General features: G+C 51.4%; 9 protein-coding genes across 9 annotated transcripts; 5 read left to right on the top strand and 4 right to left on the bottom strand.

The window, feature by feature from the left end:
- Nucleotides 1-1,616: 1,616 nt before the first annotated feature.
- VFPPC_13737 (glycosyltransferase family 58 protein) lies at nucleotides 1,617-2,790 on the top strand (the record flags this gene model as incomplete). Its single annotated transcript, XM_022428889.1, has 2 exons — nucleotides 1,617-1,829; nucleotides 1,885-2,790. The coding sequence occupies 2 exons, from the start codon at nucleotides 1,617-1,619 to the stop codon at nucleotides 2,788-2,790; spliced, it is 1,119 nt and encodes a 372-aa protein (XP_022284506.1).
- Nucleotides 2,791-2,835: 45 nt separating this feature from the next.
- VFPPC_04997 (translation initiation factor 1A/IF-1) lies at nucleotides 2,836-3,303 on the bottom strand (the record flags this gene model as incomplete). Its single annotated transcript, XM_018284252.1, has 2 exons — nucleotides 2,836-2,932; nucleotides 2,993-3,303. 2 exons carry the CDS (start codon nucleotides 3,301-3,303, stop codon nucleotides 2,836-2,838), a joined length of 408 nt encoding a protein of 135 aa, XP_018145661.1.
- Nucleotides 3,304-4,217: 914 nt separating this feature from the next.
- On the top strand, nucleotides 4,218-5,772 carry VFPPC_04996 (MFS efflux; the record flags this gene model as incomplete). The annotated part of the gene is made up of 2 exons (XM_018284251.1): nucleotides 4,218-4,627; nucleotides 4,683-5,772. The coding sequence occupies 2 exons, from the start codon at nucleotides 4,218-4,220 to the stop codon at nucleotides 5,770-5,772; spliced, it is 1,500 nt and encodes a 499-aa protein (XP_018145660.1).
- Nucleotides 5,773-6,138: 366 nt separating this feature from the next.
- Nucleotides 6,139-7,014, bottom strand: VFPPC_13736 (phosphoserine phosphatase; the record flags this gene model as incomplete). The annotated part of the gene is made up of 3 exons (XM_018291508.1): nucleotides 6,139-6,272; nucleotides 6,325-6,467; nucleotides 6,533-7,014. The coding sequence occupies 3 exons, from the start codon at nucleotides 7,012-7,014 to the stop codon at nucleotides 6,139-6,141; spliced, it is 759 nt and encodes a 252-aa protein (XP_018145659.1).
- Nucleotides 7,015-7,466: 452 nt separating this feature from the next.
- VFPPC_04995 (mitochondrial inner membrane protein) lies at nucleotides 7,467-9,015 on the top strand (the record flags this gene model as incomplete). The annotated part of the gene is made up of 2 exons (XM_022428428.1): nucleotides 7,467-7,473; nucleotides 7,595-9,015. The coding sequence occupies 2 exons, from the start codon at nucleotides 7,467-7,469 to the stop codon at nucleotides 9,013-9,015; spliced, it is 1,428 nt and encodes a 475-aa protein (XP_022284505.1).
- A 296-nt stretch (nucleotides 9,016-9,311) lies between these two features.
- On the bottom strand, nucleotides 9,312-9,569 carry VFPPC_15880 (hypothetical protein; the record flags this gene model as incomplete). The annotated part of the gene is made up of 1 exon (XM_018293633.1): nucleotides 9,312-9,569. The coding sequence occupies one exon, from the start codon at nucleotides 9,567-9,569 to the stop codon at nucleotides 9,312-9,314; it is 258 nt and encodes an 85-aa protein (XP_018145657.1).
- A 2,153-nt stretch (nucleotides 9,570-11,722) lies between these two features.
- VFPPC_04994 (protein kinase c) lies at nucleotides 11,723-15,623 on the top strand (the record flags this gene model as incomplete). Its single annotated transcript, XM_018284249.1, has 7 exons — nucleotides 11,723-12,149; nucleotides 12,292-12,558; nucleotides 12,637-13,617; nucleotides 13,687-14,770; nucleotides 14,832-15,033; nucleotides 15,093-15,498; nucleotides 15,562-15,623. 7 exons carry the CDS (start codon nucleotides 11,723-11,725, stop codon nucleotides 15,621-15,623), a joined length of 3,429 nt encoding a protein of 1,142 aa, XP_018145656.1.
- Nucleotides 15,624-16,318: 695 nt separating this feature from the next.
- VFPPC_04993 (acyl-CoA dehydrogenase, mitochondrial precursor) lies at nucleotides 16,319-17,787 on the bottom strand (the record flags this gene model as incomplete). The annotated part of the gene is made up of 2 exons (XM_018284248.1): nucleotides 16,319-17,540; nucleotides 17,672-17,787. 2 exons carry the CDS (start codon nucleotides 17,785-17,787, stop codon nucleotides 16,319-16,321), a joined length of 1,338 nt encoding a protein of 445 aa, XP_018145655.1.
- A 1,317-nt stretch (nucleotides 17,788-19,104) lies between these two features.
- On the top strand, nucleotides 19,105-19,717 carry VFPPC_04992 (37S ribosomal protein S12; the record flags this gene model as incomplete). Its single annotated transcript, XM_018284247.1, has 2 exons — nucleotides 19,105-19,578; nucleotides 19,643-19,717. The coding sequence occupies 2 exons, from the start codon at nucleotides 19,105-19,107 to the stop codon at nucleotides 19,715-19,717; spliced, it is 549 nt and encodes a 182-aa protein (XP_018145654.1).
- Between the last annotated feature and the right edge of the window lie 16 nt (nucleotides 19,718-19,733).

Here is a 19,733-nt window from a genome sequence, read left to right as displayed (position 1 = left end):
GGGTTGCTTCAAGATGCTAACGTTGCTGTAGTATGTCGACTGCTGAAAACAGCAGATGGGAAAGACGAACGTGGCCTGAAATAAAACGGTTGACGGAAGAAGTTCCTGAAGCAGGCATTCACTTCCAAAGTAAGTCGTGCATGTTTCCATATGGCGTACAATGCACATAGACCCAAAAGAGATGGTTTTGCTCATTGTTACAATCTCTTCTCATAGCCTCACGCATTTTCAGGCGCAACAAGGACATGGAGGGTGCCTCTTGTCCTGCAGATCCCATGTTTGACCACGACGCGTGGTTCAAGACAGTCCTACCAGATTACAAAGAGCTAGACACCGCCAGTCTCCCGAACGGACATGACAGCGGCTGCGAATTCACCAGCGTGTGCATCAACACAGCCATGTACCTCCAATGGCTTGTAGGGCAGTGCCTGAAACACGGCGTCGTCCTCAAGCGTGCCATCATATCACACATCCGGGAGGCGAAATCCTACAGCCACAGCGGCAAACCGGCAGACATCATCGTCAACGCCACCGGACTGGCCTCTCTCAAGCTCGGCGGCGTGGAAGACCAAGCAATGGCACCGGCACGTGGCCAAATCGTTCTTGTCCGCAATGAGTTTCACCCCATGATCACGACATCAGGCACGGAGGATGGCATAACCGAGATTCTGTATACGATGCAGCGTCCCGCCGGCGGTGGTACTATTCTAGGCGGAACATATGACATTGGGAACTGGGAGTCAGTGCCGGATCCGAACATCGCGTTGCGCATAATGCGCCGTGTGGTGGAATTATGTCCTGAGATTGCAGGTGGGAAAGGCATAGAGGGGTTGAGCGTCGTTAGGCACAGCGCGGGGCTGAGGCCGTATCGAAAGACTGGTGTTCGAGTCGAAAGGGATACGCTGGACGATGGGACACACATCGTTCATAACTATGGACATGCCGGCTGGGGATATCAGGGTTCGTATGGATGTGCTGAAGGCGTGGTTGAGCTGGTGAATGCGATCAGGGTGGAGAAGGGCGAGAGCTTGGAAGGGGAGCCGAAGCTGTTCTCTTGGGATAATTAGTATAATACGAGCAGCACTTGAGGCTTCTCCGACAGGTACCCAAGTAATTACAATACCGCCGCATTGTCCATATGTGCGTAATCCCCACGCTTTAAGCAAGTACATGAAAGTGCAGATTCACAGGCATCCTGCGCCAGTGAACCACATGCAACTAGCCCTTTTGCTGTCCATCAACACCCAACCAATCAGCGCCCCCCGTTCCCGAAAGCTCCCCAAATTAATGCCACGCGATTCTGAACCATCCGCACAGCTCCTTGTGTTCCTTTCAACTCCCAATTCCAATGCACAAGCGGCAAAAATGGCACCGCAAGAGGAGCCTCTTCACAAGCAAGCCGTCCGCTTCACACTCGACGTCATAAACGGTAAACATGCCTTGTCAAAGCTCATTCCCCTGGCGCTGTGGCTCGCAGACGCCGTGCTCTGTGCCCTGATTATCTGGAAAGTACCATGTAAGTAACAGCCACATAACATGCCGACACTGTCCATAATGGCGAACTAATCTCTGCTCGTCGCCTGGCATCAGACACCGAAATCGACTGGGTCGCCTACATGGAGCAGGTTGGGCAATTCGTCTCCGGAGAACGAGATTATACCAAGATGGAGGGGGGTACAGGGCCGTTGGTGTATCCCGCTGCGCATTTGTACACGTACACGGGGCTATATTACCTGACGGATAGTGGGAAGAATATCCTGTTGGCGCAGCAGTTGTTTGCTGTGCTGTACATGGCTACGTTGGCGGTGGTTATGCTGTGCTATTGGCAGGCCAAGGTGTGTGTGCCTGATTCGTGGTTGTGTTGGAATACTAATGGATTGCTAGGTGCCGCCGTATATTTTCCCGTTGCTGATTCTATCGAAGCGTCTTCATAGCGTTTTCGTCCTTCGGTGCTTCAATGACTGCTTTGCAGCCTTTTTCCTGTGGCTCGCTATATTCTTCCTGCAGAGACGGCAGTGGACTCTGGGGACCATGGCCTACAGCTGGGGACTGGGAATCAAGATGTCACTTTTGCTTGCCCTGCCAGCCGTGGGTATAGTTTCGTTCCTGGGGAGAGGATTTGGTGGCAGTCTGCGGCTGGCATGGCTGATGGCGCAGCTGCAGCTCGTTATTGCAGTTCCGTTCTTGGCCAAGAATTGGCACGGCTATTTGAGCAGGGCGTTTGAGCTTTCACGGCAGTTCAAGTTTGAGTGGACGGTCAATTGGCGCATGTTGGGGGAAGAATTGTTTCTCAGCAAGCAGTTTGCCCTTGTTCTATTGGGTCTCCATGCGCTGACTCTCCTCATTTTCATCACTGCCCGATGGTTGCAGCCAACTGGTCGATCTCTGGTATCCCTGATTCCTCCTATGCTTCGTGGGCAATCCCCTTTCACACCGGCAGAGGAACTGCAGGTTTCCAGCCGAGTTACTCCTGAGTTTGTGATGACCAGCATCCTTTCAGCCAATGTTATTGGGTTGCTCTTTGCAAGGTCATTGCACTACCAATTTTATGCCTATCTGGCTTGGGCAACTCCATATTTGTTGTGGAAGGCTTGGCCTTATACTCCCGTGGTGTATTTGCTGTGGGCAGTTCAAGAAGCGGCTTGGAATACGTTCCCCAGTACCGACCTCAGCTCCACAGCTGTGGTGAATGTGCTGCTTATAACAGTAGCACTGGTATACTTTGGTACTTCGAAGCCCGTCAAATCAGGGGACCGGAAATCGGCCAAGGTCTCAAAGAAGAATAGGTGATTTTGCGGCAGACGAATTGTATTTCAAAATGTAACAGAAATATCTTCAGTCTTCTTCGGAATCGCTCGGCGGCATCTTTCCAACATTAGAGTCATCCTCGTCGTCGCTAAGATCGTAGGTGTTCTTGGTAAACTCCTTCGGCCTACGTGAAAAGTTCAATGTCAGCACCGCGACAATTCTCAGGCAACAGGACATCTCATACCAATAAGCCTGCTTTCGCCAGAGCTTTTCGTCCCGAACCACATTTACAATCTCTCCATCGGCACGAGTATCGCTGGCACCCTCTTCATATCGCTCGCCTAGCACATAGCCACCGCGTTTTATCCAAATTGTGTTTCGGAAGCGCTGTGCAAGCTCCAAGAGGACGGTCTTCTTGTTGGCCAGCTCGCAGGTGTACAAGTTGTTTCCTTCAGGCTTGACGACGCGGACGAGAGATTGGTTTGGTTCGAGGGACGCAGGAGGGGTTAGAGTCTCCTCGGCGGCAGCGAGGACATTGCGTTTGGGCTTTCCCATGGCTGTGGTGATAAGTCTTGACAGTTTGCAAAAGTTGCCAACCTTGCTGAGAGAACTAAAAATTTTGGTGGATCACCGCGGATCCCTTGAAGGAGGGGTTGAGGGACGAGGGAGGGGTAGCTCCCGGGCAGGTGCAGCCACGAACCGACTTGGTGCCCACCATCTTTTTCTTTTCTTTTTCTGAGGTGCCCTGTTTCAGCGGAATTTCCATATTGGGCGGCACCGTCTTTATCATGATTTTGATGGATAGTATGCTCCGGCCCGGCGTTTGGGTAATTAATTGTTTGATTCATGCGATGGTCACAGGATAAGGTCAGGTTGTACCGTATTTGTCTTCCTCGAAAAGCCAAATTCCAAAAAAGGTCAACTACGCCGATGTCTATCGTATAACTATACATTCAACTCGCCCATGGCAGCAACTTTGTCAAACAAGATAGGCATTGTATCAATCAATCGGGCCGCAGACCCGAACCGTTGCTACAGGGGCAGCTTAAATCCGGTTTCCAATGTCAACGTCAAACTCTGTCCAGCTGACTTGAAGATTCTTCAATCGGCCCGCAATTAGCCAACCTGTAGTCGGCCACGCCCTGGCAGCCAAGACGGGCGATACGATTGTGAATTCAATGGACGAGCATTTTGATAACGGTTAACGCTTGTAAATATGTACTGTAGTGTACACCACCAAACTCAGCTATTCCGTTGCTTAGAAATTATCACTTGTTAGTCACAATCGCGGGGCAGAGGTTGACAGTGCTCCGATATTTATATCCATCTCGCCTGAAGCCTTGTTCCAGCAACTTCGTCTCTATCTTAAACGATAAACTTGCCAATTGATGTAGTTTATACTTGTGTTTGAACTTCCCAGATAATAAAACAAAATATTGGCATTTGGCCAATAATAAAACCTATCCACCATGGATACAGCCATGTTCAGAACACTGGTCGAACTCCAACCAGCTTCCAACCAACCTCCCACCCCAGACTCTGAAAGCACCATCCCTCTCACAGCACCGGAGAGAGTTGTCCAGAGGACATACCCAGGAGCACCTGCTCTCGAGAGTCAACCCATAGAACTTCACAATCTCTCCGGAAATGGCGGCGACTACATCGCCTCCGAACCAATTACACCTCGGGAAGTCGATGCAGAGGACCTGGAGATGAGCAGACCTGCGTCTCCAGACCCTGCACCCGACGCAGTAGACACCGTAATGAGTGTTTGGAACCCATTCATGAACCGGTTCAGACTGCTGTCCTTGTGTCTCTGCAGTCTAGGCGATGGGCTGAGTGACAGCGCAGCAGGTGCCTTGATCCCATACATGGAAAAGTACATCCATTTCCACTCCTCACCTCATCTTATCTACTAACGACCACCAATTCAGATACTACGACATTGGATACGGCGTCGTATCACTCATCTTCGTCGGCCAAGCACTCGGCTTCGTCGTCGCCGCCATAGTCCTCGACATAATGAGAGCCAAGCTCGGCCGCGCAAAGCTCCTCGCCGTATCCCAAGCCTGCATGGCCCTGGGATACATACCGCTCGTTGCAACCGGTCCTTTCATCCTAGTCATATTTGCCTTCTTCCTAGTTGGATTCGGGCTTGCCATCAACGTCGCCATGGGAAACACCTTTTGCGGCGTCCTGCAAAATGGAACTCTGATCCTGGGCCTCCTTCACGGCACGTATGGCATCGGCGGTATCTCCGGCCCCCTCATGGCTACTGCTCTTGTTACTGTTGCGGAAACAATCTGGAGTAGATACTACATCATCACTCTGGGCGTGGTGCTGATATCGCTCGCCATGGCGCTTTGGTCATTCTGGTCTTTTGAAAAGGAACAGAGTCCTGCGGCGAGAGCGCGTGAAGCACAGCCCGATGGATCATTCTTGCTAGGCATGACGTCTACCCTCAAGTTGCGAGTGGTTCTTCTCGGCGCGATCTTCATCTTTGCATACCAAGGCGCGGAGGTTTCTATTTCAGGATGGGTGATTTCCTTCTTGATTAATGTCCGTGATGGCGATCCTTCGTCAGTGGGATACGTATCGTCCGGTTTCTGGGCTGGCATTACGGCGGGACGATTCTTCCTGTCCGGGCCGGCGCAGCGTATCGGCGAGAAGAAGTTTGTGTATGGCCTTATCGTGGGGGCTATTGCCTTCCAGATACTGGTGTGGCTGGTCCCGAATATTGTTGGAAATGCAGTGGCCGTTTCTATCGTCGGTCTGCTTTTGGGACCTGTTTATCCGTGCTCGGCGGCGGTGTTTATGCGCGCCATGTCCCATCGGGATGCGTTGAGTGGCATGGGGACGATCAGCGCGTGCGGGAGCTTGGGCGGTGCGGTTGCGCCGTTCTTTACGGGTATGTTGGCGCAGGCGGTTGGGACGTATGTTCTTCATCCGATTGTTATTGGGTTGTTCGTTGTGATGCTGTTGTGCTGGTATGCTATGCCTATTGAGAATAAGAGGTCAGAGTAATGGATGGGACGGGGGTTGGCAGAAATATTTGGTGTAAGCGTGGTTGCCAATGCTACTGAATGTAATGGATTGGAAGATAATGGATACTGAGAACACAACAAGTTTGTTGTTAAAGGATGCCTTGTAGTTAATGTATTGTATATCTATCTGGTCCCACTCTTAGAATATAAAAGCAGCCAGTTGTATCAAGTCTAATTCGTTTCCGCCATAAGTTTCCTTCTTTAAAGTGCACAAAATCTATCGGTTCAGAAATAAACCGTTCTATCATGATCCTTTGGCGGTGCGATTCGCAAACGGTGCTCGGCGTTCGGAGAAAACTCTATCTCTTATTCTTTTTCGTGAAATCGTCAATTCAAGTGGGCTTGCTCAGATACGCCCTCTGGCAGCGTCCTGAACGGTAATCTTCCCTGCGGCAATGTCCTTGACAGTCTGGGTAATGCTGGTCCAGTCCTTAAAGGTGACAAATGGGACCTTTTCGTTCTCGCACCAAGTCACAAGATCTACGCAATTCCAGTTAGAAAACATCAGTGGTAGCAACATTAAAGTACATACCTTTGCCAGCCTTTGCGAAAAGCAAGTCAGTCTCCTTGGCAGCAGACAAATCGGAAACACCGTCACCAGCGTAAAACATGATAGGTCGGTTGGGCAAAGACGAGTACTTTCGGATCTCGATGGACTTGTCGTGACCGTGAATGCTAATCCAGACACCTTAGCTTCATGAATTAAACACCTAAATGATTCAGGCATCTGCGAATCTTACCTGTCATCGTGGAACTCAATTCTCCATCCACCCTTTTCGTTGATGGTCTTGCCTTCTCTGGGTCTCACATCGTTGCTGACAATTTGAATATCCCAACCAGGACCCAGCAGCTTGTCCAGCAAGGCGCGGATGATAGGTGTCATACCACCGCTGAGAATGACGATGGGGACATTGTTCTCGCGCGACCAGTCGTAAAACTCCTTGAAACCAGGGTCAAGCGTAATCTTTTGCAACAGGATGTCAATGCATTCGTTGTAAGGCGTGGTGATGCTGTCCAGCATGTCCTGGAACGACTCGCGAAAGTTCAGCTTGCCCGTGAGCACGTCCTTGTTGCCCTGGCGGCGCTTTTCTACGCCGTAGCCCAGGTTGTCCGTCATGTAGTCATTGGAGTCGGCGGTGGTGACGGTGCCGTCGAAATCGGTGAAGAAGATGAACTTGGGGTTGGTGGCAAGGGCCGGGGTTTCATTGTTAACGGAACCCATTGTGTTGGATGTTGAGGAGTTGCTGCTGGGTTGGATGAAGAAGCGCCGATTTCAGACACGATGGGATGTAGCGAGCGATCGTTGACGACTGGAAGTTTGGTAATGTGATCGTGTCGTACAATTTGTGTGTCCTGTCACAAATCGGAGGGTTGTCGCTGTCAATGGAGAGGCAAACGAGGGGCGGTCAGTTCCTTCCGTCGTTACGAAGAAAAGAATTCGAAAGATTTAAGACTACCAAAGAACGTTGAGGTTCAACAAGCCGTTACCAGGACGTCAATTGATAAGACAAATACCCGTGTGTCCACTAATGATAAAAGCCAAGACCCATTAAAAAAACTCATCACCCAGCCAAAACACCAAAATTTTGAGAAAAGTCGTCGAGAGTTTGCGGCGTTTGCGACTGGGCCGTCTTCGCAAGCTGCGACCCAGACTGTGCAGGTCCAAATGTCGTCATGGAGGGTCGCCGTGGCCGCTGGCTGGCCGTTGGTTGAAAGCCGGGTGCCCCACTGATGCCGGTCCCCTGAAGCGCCGCACACCGCCAACGCCTCCTGCAGTTCTCTGCTGATTTGGACCTGTACAGAATGCCCAACAACTGAGCCGAAATTCGGGCCAGCGCCGTTCCTCCCCGAGGGCGGTCAGGAACCAGTGCCTGGAGCACCAGACTACAGTCCTTGGATTCGCGGCAGAAAGCATGAGCCACCCAAAGGCCAGTGGTCTCAACATCGCGATTTCGGTATTTTGGTCGTCCTCAGCGGCAGCGACAGGAAACAACACTCACTGGACCTGCGTTCGACCGAGGCACCCGCGATGCAGCCGTTTGGCGGCCCAATGGCTCGAGCAGCTTGGGCTGGCGGCAGGAGAATTCTAGGACGGGATGTCACAGCCTTCGCCCAGCAAACAAGAACTCGAGAGAGCTTGTTCGCTGCAAAGCCAGTCACTGGCCTGCAGCGTTGTGCACGCCATAGTCCTCAATCACGGTCCTTCTCGTCGCAAATTCCGCCTAAGAATACTGAGTCATCGTCCATTCTGAGAAATGGCGCCGATACGAAGACGCAAGATTCAGCGCAGCCAGCCAAGGACCTGCCATCAGTCACAGACAGTCGTCGCAGCGAGTTGAACCAAAAGTTCAGTCAGGCCATGGATAATCTCCAGGCACGAGTACTCACGGCTTCGCAAACTCTAAACGATATAACGGGGTACTCATCCATCGAAGGCATCAAGAAAGAGAATGACGCTTTAGAAGCCCAACTAGCGGAAGCCCATGCCACGGTTCGAAATGTTCGTCAGGCCTACAAAACATCCAACACGAAAAGAGCTACCACGCAACGAGAAGTGACGACTTTGCTCGCTCGCAAAGATACATGGTCCCCGGCCGACCTGGAGCGATTTACGGAACTCTACAGAACAGACCATGTTCTGGAAGGGGAGGTGTCCAGCGCTCAGGAGGCTTTGACCGAGGCCGAGGCTGAGGAGCAAAGTCTGAGCCAGCGTCTCAACGCCGGGATACTGAAGCGTTACCACGAGGAGCAAATATGGAGTGATAGAATACGCCGTGCCAGTACATGGGGCACGTGGGGTCTGATGGGCATGAACTTTCTGTTATTCGTTGTGCTGCAGTTTTTTGCAGAACCTTGGCGAAGAAGGCGTCTTGTCAAAGGCGTGGTTGAGGAAGAGAAGAAGGTATTGGAAGAGGTCCGCGGCGAGTTGGAAGCTGTCAAGATGTCTCTCACCAAGAAGGAGGAGGCTGTTCCCGTACCAGTGCAACATTCGCCTGCGGCTGTGCCCGTGGAGCCAGAGACTGCGTCGAGTCCATTGACGGAAGGAACCTGGAAGGAATTCCTGGCGGACCCGGCTCGATGGCAGGCTGCTGCTGCCGACTTGGTCAGTGAAAGAAGAATTGACCTGCGGATGAGGGATGCTTCTACGTTGGCGTTCCAAGGCGCTGTGACGGGAGCAGCAGTTGCTGGAAGTATAGCGGTACTGCTCCTGAGAAGGACATGATGTATATGAATGAGCGTGCATATCTAGCCCTTCGATTTGTTTTGTATCATGGATAGTGTATTATACTAGAGGACGGGGTAACTCAATTGAAGACTTGAAGCCCAGTGAATCGTTCTGCCTACTTAAGTACCAGACGATGATGGTGTCACTGACCTACAATCTCCGTGAGTGCATAGTATCAAGCAACATTAATCCCCGGAACGTTTAACTTTTGCAAATCATCACTTGGGCCCATCCTAGAGTAAGAAGATAGCCAAACCTTTCCCAACTGCTTGCCAGTTACTCTCCCCCTTCTCTCAACTTTCATCGTCTTGCGTCCTTGTTGACAATGACGTCTGAAGCACCTCTTTGGAGATGTCGGTAGGCCTCCAGCCCTGCCCTGGTCCACTGCAACATGGGATCAGGGTCTGAATAGGGGTCTTTATGGCACATGAGCAAAATAATAGTTCATGGAGAGCACATGCCCCTTGAAGTCGGAAATCGACAGTGGCGTTGTGGCGCCTCGCAACCCTGGCAGACCTGGCTACCTCCCTATGCCTGCCGAAACCCCACATGCACTCGGGGATGAATCTTGAGCCGATTTACGATTCGGTTTCCACCGATTGAAGGTTTGATTCAACAAGATTATACGAACTGGCAGAATTCTCGCGGGAACGTTGCCCCAGATTTCATCCCACCTATGTCGTCACTGTAGAGGCCGCCAGAGTCATTGCCATCACGAATACGTGTCTACCTCCCCGGTAGTCTTTGATGTTGCATGGCGAAAAAGCGAGAACTGAGTCATTGCAGAAGCTGAATCTCTTGTCGATCCATCAGGTTACCTATCTGATGCTGTTGCGCATTTTACGCATCCCAACTGGGTTGTCATTGTCTCTGCCATGTCAGCCAAGTGGGGATGTACATGTTCAATATGCAAGAGACTCACAAGGCAATGACACCGCTGTTGGGCGGCAGCATGGAGCAAGGCTCAGCCATGTCTGTTTGACTGTAAACAGAAAGGTTATCAGACCGGGATGTTTTACTTTTGTGAATACTGCGTGCAAGTTGCTCATAGGCTGGAGACTGCTCCGTACAGACCACGAGCTATTGTGTGCATATCAGTTTCCCATCAGATAGGTTGACGAATTGGTGAAATGATGAAGCTTGATGTCAACAGCAATCATGTAGAGAGCCAGCTGTTGAAATGCTAAAATGTTATACCCGGCTCTAGCCCAGACACAGTTTCATAACCCCCTAGACACGGTGAAGACTGTGACTAGATCGGAGCGGCTTAGCTCCGGTACACGCTTAGTTGAGCGCTAGATAAGAATAGCAGGATGATTCCAAATGTGTTGTGATGGCGGTTTGCAAAGGTGGCAAAAGGGGGCGATAAATACTGGTAGTAGGCGTCCGTCTAACTACAATTGTGTGTTTGTTTCGCAATTTGAAGCCTTCAGTGCAGCAGCCTTTGATGGCTTCCGAGACGAGCTTTGACACGTTTCAAAAGTTGTGGTTGGTGATGATGCTCACGTATGTGTAAGGCAGGCGGATGTATGAGGTTGAGCAAGTGTCAAGTGCAAGCCAATGTTAGCAGTAGGCTGGATATTGAACAAAAGTGGGTTGTTGATAGCAGTTTCAATACGAAGAGTCTAGTAGTAGACATGTTGATGCGTTGTGGCGACAAGAATAGAGACAGTTTGACTGGTCAATTCCCAGAGCCGAGCAGTTGAGACATGATTGCTTCAAGTCAAGGTCAAGATCCATGTCTGGTCAATATTCAATGTTGGAATGGGCTCTGGGAGCTGCAGCCGGAACCCCGCCATCCACAAGAGCAGACTGGACATGGACCAGCCCAATGAAGCACCGGACGCACAGCCCACTCTGGCTGGCACTTGGCCGGCTTGTCAAGTGAGAAGAACAAGTCTGGTCTGGTCAGGTCAAGGCAAGTCCTACCAGACTCCTGCCCTGGTCCAAAGTCCTACGAGGCCAGACCAAACAGAGCTGTTGACCTGTTGTTGCATGTGCCTCCATGCCTCTGATGCAGGCGATATGGTGTTTGTGCGGGAGAAAAAAGCCGAAGCCCATGGTTCCTTTCACCCTTTCTTGAAGCTTGGAAAGCGACCAGACTTGACCAAACCTGAATTGGGCTGATCGGCACCTCGACCGGCAGCTTTCAATGTTGTTGCTTGTTGACTGACCTGCGCTGTGCTGTGCTAGTGCTAGGCTCGGCACCAGACCCCTCATGCGCTCAGGTGCTCAAGTGCCTGGCTTTTCCTCCCAGTCTGGCCCATGCCCATGCCCATGCCCATGTCACCTCGTCACTGACGACATCTTTCCCTCCATGCCCACAAGCCGACAAAAACAACCAACCCACTTCACTTGACCCCGTCCGTTCCTTTTGCTCCCCTCGAACCCCCCCAAGCAGTCAACAGGTGTCGTGGGCATATCAGCCGGGTTTATTTTCCCATTTCTACCCGCTGCCGACCTTTTCATTCTTAACTCGTGCTCGTCAAGTAGCCCGGCCTTTCCTATAAGATACGCACAAGCACCTCGCATCGATTCCCTCTGGTGCGGCGAGGCTAGGCTAGTCCCCTCTTTTTGTTCATCTTGTGGCTGCCGGCTGCTCAACCTTCGACCTCGACTTTGCACCAGACTCCAAGCTCAAGCTGCCTCTGTCTTTTCACCACCCGTCCAGCGCGAACGCATCGCGCCCTGCCTCTTGCCTGCCATGAGCGAAGATGAAAAGAAAATCCAGGACATCTACAAGAAGATTGAGCGCGAGAAAAACATCATCAATGCCGCCCAGGCTATGCGCTCCCAGACCACCAATGAGGCCGTCCGTTCTCGACTCGATACCCAGCTGAGAGACGGCCGACGGAATCTGCAGTTCTTCGAGGAGAAGCTCCGGGACATCCAGATGCGAAATGTCAACCAGGGCATGGACAACATGGCTCTCGGCGCTGGTGCCGACGACAGCGGTCCTCCTCCCCCGCCCAAGGACCCCTCAGCTGCTTGGGACCAAAGTGGTGGTTACGGGACGGCCCAGTACAGTCAAGTTGGCCAACATGGCGATTTGATGCCTCCCCGCCACCCATATGCTCCTCAAGAACCTGGAGCTGGCATGCCGAAAGCTCGGCCAAACTTTACGAAGCTAGGTGCGTGTTATTCTCTCTTCCTGGCGGCTATATCCACAGGCAAAGATGGCAGGTCCAACAACTTATCCCCCGATGATACAAACAAACCTGCGGGGAGTGGCAAGTGATCCTTTGCTAACATTTTGACCCAACGCATAACTAGATTTGATCAAATATGATACGCCCTACCTAGGCCCCCGTATCCAGCTTATGCTGTCCCAGATTCAGTTCAAGCTCAACGTGGAGGAACAATACCTCAAAGGAGTTGAGAAAATGGTTCAGCTATATGGTATGGAGGGTGACAGAAGGAGCAAGGCAGTTGCTGCTGCTCGTAGAGTCGAAAGCAAGCAAAAAATTGTCCTTTTGAAACAGGCTCTCAAGAGATATGAGGAATTGCATATCGATATGGACTCTTCCGACGGCCAAGATGGTAAGTCTCTCACCTCATCCTGGCCTCACACGCCATCCCCAATTCCATTGAACATGTCCACTAACGTACCGCCTGCAGATGACTCGATCAATACTCCAAATCTTCGAAAACCCCTCAGTGGCCAGCTTTCTATTCGAGTCATGGGTGTCAATGACGTCGACCACGCCGCTACCGGCCGTATGTCCCGTGGACCTGAGACATTTGTTGCCGTTAAAGTAGAAGATACTGTCGTGGCTAGAACCAAAACCTCTCGAACCGACCGATGGGATGCAGAGTTCCATACCATTGATGTCGACAAAGCCAATGAAATCGAGCTGACGGTTTACGACAAGCCTAGCGAGCACCCAATGCCCATCGGCTTGCTATGGATTCGCATCTCTGACATCGTAGAAGAGATGCGCAGAAAGAGGATCGAGGCCGAAATGAACAGCTCCGGTTGGGTGTCAGCCGACCAGATGGCCACACCTTCCTCTCCTCCGGGTCAGTTTCCAATGAGCCCGACACAGACCGGGTTTGGTGGCCAAGGCCATGGAGGCGATTCCGGCACGGGATTCAGCGGCGGGCCACCACCTCATGTACCACAACCGCAGATCAATACTGGCCCCATCGATGCTTGGTTTAACTTGGAGCCAACTGGACAAGTTCAGCTTCAGATGAGTTTTATCAAGCAGAATAAGGACCGACGACCCGTAGATCTCGGACTGGGCAGAAAAGGCGCTGTTCGACAGCGCAAGGAAGAAGTGCATGAGATGTACGGCCACAAATTCGTCCAGCATCAATTCTACAACATCATGCGCTGCGCTCTCTGCGGCGACTTTCTCAAATACTCCGCTGGCATGCAATGCGAGGATTGTAAATATACTTGTCATACCAAGTGTTATGACAAGGTCGTCACCAAGTGTATCAGCAAGAGCAATGCTGAGACCGACCCAGACGAAGAGAAGATCAACCATCGCATTCCTCACAGATTCCAGCCTTTCTCCAACGTGACGGCGAACTGGTGTTGCCACTGTGGTTACATTTTGCCTTTTGGCAAGAAAAATTGCAGAAAGTGTTCAGGTAAGCTTGTACACCCCTCTTTGTTGATGAATTTGTTCGATCGACGTTACTAACACTGCTGCTTGCTAGAATGTGGCCTTACATGCCACGCCCATTGTTCTCACCTGGTTCCAGATTTCTGCGGCATGTCCATGGCGGTAGCGAATCAAATCTTGGAGGGCATTCGCACCCAGAAACGGCAGACAAAGGCGTCGTCTATGTCGGAGAGGACGTTGCGTTCCAGTTCTAGCAAACCCAGCTCTGTCTCTTCCCCGGCACCGTCTTACACCACCGATGCATCCAAGCCTTACACTGCGCCGTCTACGGCGGCCACTGAAGCGGCGAAATTGATGTACGCTCAGCCCTCGTCGCCGACCCAGCAAAGACCTCCCGGACCTGATCGTCTTCCATCCAGTCAGGCAGCGAAGGCGGCCCAGGCTGCCTTGGGAGGTACTACAGCCACGCAGGGACAACAACATCCGCAACGGCCGTCTGACTACGGTCGATATGGAGGATATGATCAACAGCAATCGGAGGACCCCTATGCTCAACAATATGGCACTCAGCCTCAGCAACCCCAGCAACCTCAGCAGCGGCCATACAACCCTGCCGACTATGTCGGGTATGCCGCGCAACCCAGCACTCAGGCAAGACCTCCAGTTCAGCAACAGCCACCAGTGCAACAGCAGCAGCAACCAGCGCCGCCACCACAACAACAACAAAGCTATACCGTCGCCGCTCCCGTCTCGAAGCCGGAAACTGTGGTGGCACAGCGACCTCAATCAGGCGGTGTTGCTGGCCAACCAAAGCAATTGCCCCTTGCTACAGATCCAGGCACTGGTCAGCGAATTGGTCTCGACCACTTCAACTTCCTTGCAGTTTTGGGTAAAGGTAATTTTGGCAAGGTAATGTTGGCAGAAACAAAGCGATCGCGACGACTGTATGCCATCAAGGTCCTCAAAAAGGAATTCATCATCGAAAACGATGAAGTCGAGAGTATTCGATCTGAGAAGCGCGTCTTCCTAATTGCCAACAAGGAAAGACACCCCTTCCTGACCAATCTACACGCCTGCTTTCAAACAGAGACTCGAGTGTATTTCGTCATGGAATACGTCAGTGGTGGTGATTTGATGCTTCACATTCAGCGAGGACAGTTTGGAACTAAGCGTGCTCAGTAAGTTGACAACGTCGGATGCCGATGCTATAACGAGACAAATACTCACCTTTTTCTGTAGATTCTACGCCGCCGAGGTGTGCCTGGCGCTGAAGTATTTCCATGAAAACGGTGTCATTTACCGTGATCTCAAGCTGGACAACATTATGTTGACTCTTGATGGTCACATCAAGGTCGCCGATTATGGTCTTTGCAAGGAGGACATGTGGTACGGCAAGAACACCAGCACCTTCTGCGGTACCCCCGAATTCATGGCTCCCGAGGTAAGTTGACGCAAGAAGAGCGACTGTGTGTAGTTGAGTCCATTGCTAATTGTTGCCAGATTCTCTTGGACAAAAAGTATGGCCGAGCAGTTGATTGGTGGGCCTTTGGTGTTCTCATCTACCAAATGCTTTTGCAGCAGTCTCCGTTCCGAGGTGAGGACGAGGACGAGATTTATGATGCCATTCTCGCCGATGAGCCCCTGTATCCAATTCATATGCCCAGAGACTCGGTTTCTATATTGCAGAAGCTGCTCACCAGAGAGCCTGAACAAAGACTTGGAAGCGGACCCACAGATGCCCAGGAAGTCATGAGCCAGCCATTCTTCCGAAATATCAACTGGGACGACATTTATCACAAGAGAGTTGCGCCTCCCTTCAAGCCAACTATCAAGAGTCCGACGGATACCAGCAACTTTGATTCTGAATTCACTAGTGTTACCCCCGTTCTTACGCCTGTGCAGTCTGGTAAGTTGTGTTGGATGCAGATGTTTGCGCTCAAATCCATTCAGGAGCTAACTTCTTTATTAGTACTTTCCCAAGCCATGCAAGAAGAGTTCCGCGGGTTCTCGTATACTGCGGACTTTGAATGAGGAACGAATTATTAGGATATATGAGCATGATCTGACTGTGTGAGGGTCTTGGGCGCACAAGAGTTATGTGTCAGTCAGAGGTGCTCATCATACACTTGATGAGGGCAAGGGAGTGTGCTGTATGGAAGTGAAGCTGGTCGCGAGTGCAGAAAAAGAGGGCAAAGGCGAGGATGGCTTTGGGAAGCACGCGCGAGAGGTTTTGTTTGATATCACACTCGTTACCTTGCATCAGTGTTTAAACTAACGTGGATATATGTGTTTTTGAAGCAGCGATGGCGGAGGTTAAAAAAAAGTTTTGGAGGAAGGATTAGTTGGGGATATTATAACAGCGTGGATGATAGCAATTATTAATAGAGAAGCCTCTTGATGGGGAATATATCAACTATACCAAATAGCAGATTGTTGCACACATACAGTGGGGGATCAAAAGTACTTAAACAAGTACAAGGTATCGCATATCGCGTTATATGCTACGACATATTGAGATGTGTCGGTTTATACTCAGGTGTGGGCAGATACTTTTACCACAGACTGTATGGGATAATTTTCATAAGACTCTAGAGTCATGCCATTTCACATCACGACTGGACAATATTCTTTAACATTTTTTTTATTCCTTCTAGAGTATTGTTGTTATGCTGAAATGACATGCTAACAGGAAAATATCCTTGTACATCCCCTAGAGATTCATCTCCTTAGTTGGTGTACTCCTTTTGCAACAACTTGGCAATAGTGTTGAGCTGAATGTTGCTGGTGCCTTCATAGATGGCACCGATCTTGCTGTCACGCCAAAACTTCTCAGCCAGGCCCTCACGAACGAAACCCATACCACCCATCCACTCAACTGCCAGGCCAGAAACACGACCGGCGACCTGGGAAGCGTACAGCTTGGCCATGGCAGCGTCTCTGACGAAATCCTCGCCTGCCTCCTTCTTGCGGGCGGCGTTGTAGACGAGGGCGCGGGCGGCAGCGATTTCGGTGTACGACTGAGCAATCTGGTGCTGCATGCCCTGGAATTCACCGACCAGGGAACCGAACTGCTTGCGGTCGTTCCAGACGTACTTGACTGCGTTTTCGAAGGATCCCAATGCCAGACCGGTCATTTGGGCGGCAATACCGATGCGGCCTTCGTTGAGGAGGCTGATGGCGTATTTGTAGCCCTGACCACGCTCGCCGAGCAGGTTCTCCTTAGGGATGAGGACGTCGTCAAAGTTGAGGACGCAGGTGCTGCTGGCGCGGATACCGAGCTTCTTCTCCTTCTTGGCGATGGAGAATCCGGGGGTGTTCTTCTCCACGACAAAGGCGGTGATACCACGGTAGCCCTTGCTGGGGTCGAGGTTGGCGAAGACGATGAAGAACTCGGCCTCCTTGGAGTTGGTGATCCACATCTTGCCGCCGTTGATCTTGAAGCCGTCGGCCGTCTCTTCGGCGCGAGTGGCCATGGCGAAGGCATCGGAGCCGGAGACAGGCTCGGACAAGCAGAAGGATGCGACAGTGTTGGTGGCCAGCTTGGGCAACCACTTCTTCTTGAGGGCCTCGGAGCCGTAGTTGATGATGGCAGTGTTGCAGAGCGTGTTGTGGACGTCCACCATGACACTGACGCTGGGGTCAGCGCGGGCGAGCTCCTCAATGCCGATGATGGCAGAGGTGAAGTTCATGCCGGCGCCGCCGTACTCCTCGGGGATCTCGACGCCCATGAGGCCCTGCTCAAAGAGCTGCTGCACAATGGTGGGGTCCATCTCCTCGGCCTCGTCCATGTCGCGAGCCTTGGGGAGGATGACCTCGTTGGCGAACTTGTTGACAGACTCGGCCATGGCGGCCTCAACCTCGGAGAGGTGGCTGATGGGGGTGGGAGGGATGTCCGTGATATCAATGGTTTCGGAGCGGAGGGCAGAAGTGGTGGATAGAGGGCGAGCGCTTCAACCATGTTAGCAAATTGTGTGGTAAGTGTCATAGCTTTCCTGTGAAGGCTTCTAATGCAGGTTTGACGTGGCATCCGGGTAAGGTAACTTTGTTGTTTTTTGCTCGGCGCCAACAATACAACTTACATATTTACGCTGCGAACGACGGCGGGTCGAGCAACGCGGCTAGATGTAGCGACAGTCTGGGCAAGACCCCTTGAGCCCCGGAGGGCAGGGCGCAGAACCCGTGAGAAGGAAGACATGGCGGTAATGGAGGTTGAGGAATTTGCGAGGGATGCAAAATTTTGGTAGGTGAGGAGGTGAGAGAAGGTGAAGAAGGTGGGAGGAGTCGCGGAGGATGACGGTAACGGCGGGTTGCGGTGCCAATTGAATTGAATACCTAACCCACGATAAACGACCGTCCAAGTGATGTGACGGTCAGACGGCCGGGGGTTTCAAATTCGTCACAGGAAGAATCTGGCAAGACGATCAAAAAGTTGCAATTATGTGGCCAAACAGAAAAAAATTAAAGCCGAGAATTTAGTTGCCAAAGACATTGCCGTGGTTTTGGTCGGATTGATATGATGCGGGCTGCATCTCTGACAGGTCCCTCCGACCTCCAGATTGGCCGTTCAGCCGAGGATAACCATGGCCGATTGTGGGGCCGATATTAGCTGGCGACTCTTCGCATTGGGGCAAGTTGGGGGAAGGGAAGGGGCAGCATGTGAACGTTGTGGGGCTTGATGGGTGAATTGAACTGGTGGCGACGGAGGGAAATGTCCAGAGATGAATGGTTGCGAGTATTTATTGAATGTCCGTGGTTGTCTCTTTCGTATTTTGAGGTTTTATGAATTGGAAGAGCAGTTTCAGCTACTCGAGAACTTAGGTAATCTGGTGGTGCATTGAAAGTTGCCTACCCTGTAGCAGATTTGAAACTCGTCTGCACGTAGTAAACATAGAACAGGAACCTTAGAATAATCAACTACGGCTAATTATTATTGTAGTGATCTATTTTGGGTTGTCCGTTTTCTGCATGACTGTAACCACCTAGGTAGTTTGTTTCTTGGCTGTGGTCTGGGGTTGTTGGAGTTGCTAATGACACTCTTGGTGACCTACATGTCAGTCGATTCGTGCGACGAAAACTTGGCAAACAGAACTCTCAGAAAATTACATAAACTGAGATTATTATTTTACATGGTCATTTATTTGCACCAGTATAGTCATTCTAAGGAAACTCACACCTAATTCACAACTCAACTAGACGTGTGTACAACAATTGATCTTACCAGTAGAATGGCTAGCATACTCAAGCTGAGTACGAGACCTCCATCGCAGCGGCATTGCACCGCAACTTATGAGATAATAATTCTAATCAGTCAAAAGATCAAAATAGCCAACACTGAAAACTTCCATAAACAATCAAATGCCAAATCTGCTCCGTAGCAAGCCATACATTGCGCGAACACGGCTGCATACACCAGCATCGCATCACGTGACCGTCCCTGAAATTTAGTCCTCCCAAATTCGAGCATCACCACCTCCAAGCTCAAGCAACACATCAACCCTCACAAACCGCCAAAATGGTCGGCTCAATTGTCCGCCACCTCTTCTCCCCAGCGACACGGCGACCGCTCACCACGCCATTCACCTCCGCCGTCCTCAAACCCTCACGATTCACACCAATCTTCCGCTCCGCATCACCATCAGCAGCCTTCTCAACAACACCAGCCCGCAGCGCAACGCTGAACCAAGTCCTGCGCGGCATTCGAAAAGGCAAACGCGCACGCCACGCCGTCTCCCCAGCCCTCTCAAACACCAATTGCCCTGCGCTGAAGGGCGTATGTCTCCGCGTGGGTGTCGTGCGGCCGAAGAAACCTAACTCTGGCGAGAGAAAGACTGCTCGTGTGAAGCTTTCGTCCGGGGCGGTGGTGACGGCGTATATTCCCGGTGAGGGACATAATATCCAGCAGCATAGTGTGGTTCTTGTTAGGGGTGGTAGAGCGCAGGATTGTCCGGGTGTGAGATATCACCTTGTGAGGGGGGCTTTGGATCTGGTAAGTTGGACTTTTGTGTGGTAGTTTGGCATGCTGTGCTGGAGTTTTGACTAATTGTGTGTAGGGTGGTGTTGCGAATCGAACTACGAGTCGAAGCAAGTATGGTACGAAGAAGCCCAAGAAGGCTACTGTTGGTTAGAGAATAGACGGGAGGG

Source organism: Pochonia chlamydosporia, chromosome 3 (genome assembly GCF_001653235.2).
Source record: "Pochonia chlamydosporia 170 chromosome 3, whole genome shotgun sequence".
Classification (NCBI taxonomy): Eukaryota; Fungi; Ascomycota; class Sordariomycetes; order Hypocreales; family Clavicipitaceae; genus Pochonia; species Pochonia chlamydosporia.
The sequence above is the reverse complement of the archived record's forward strand: the minus strand, read 5'-3'. Positions and strand labels throughout refer to the sequence as shown.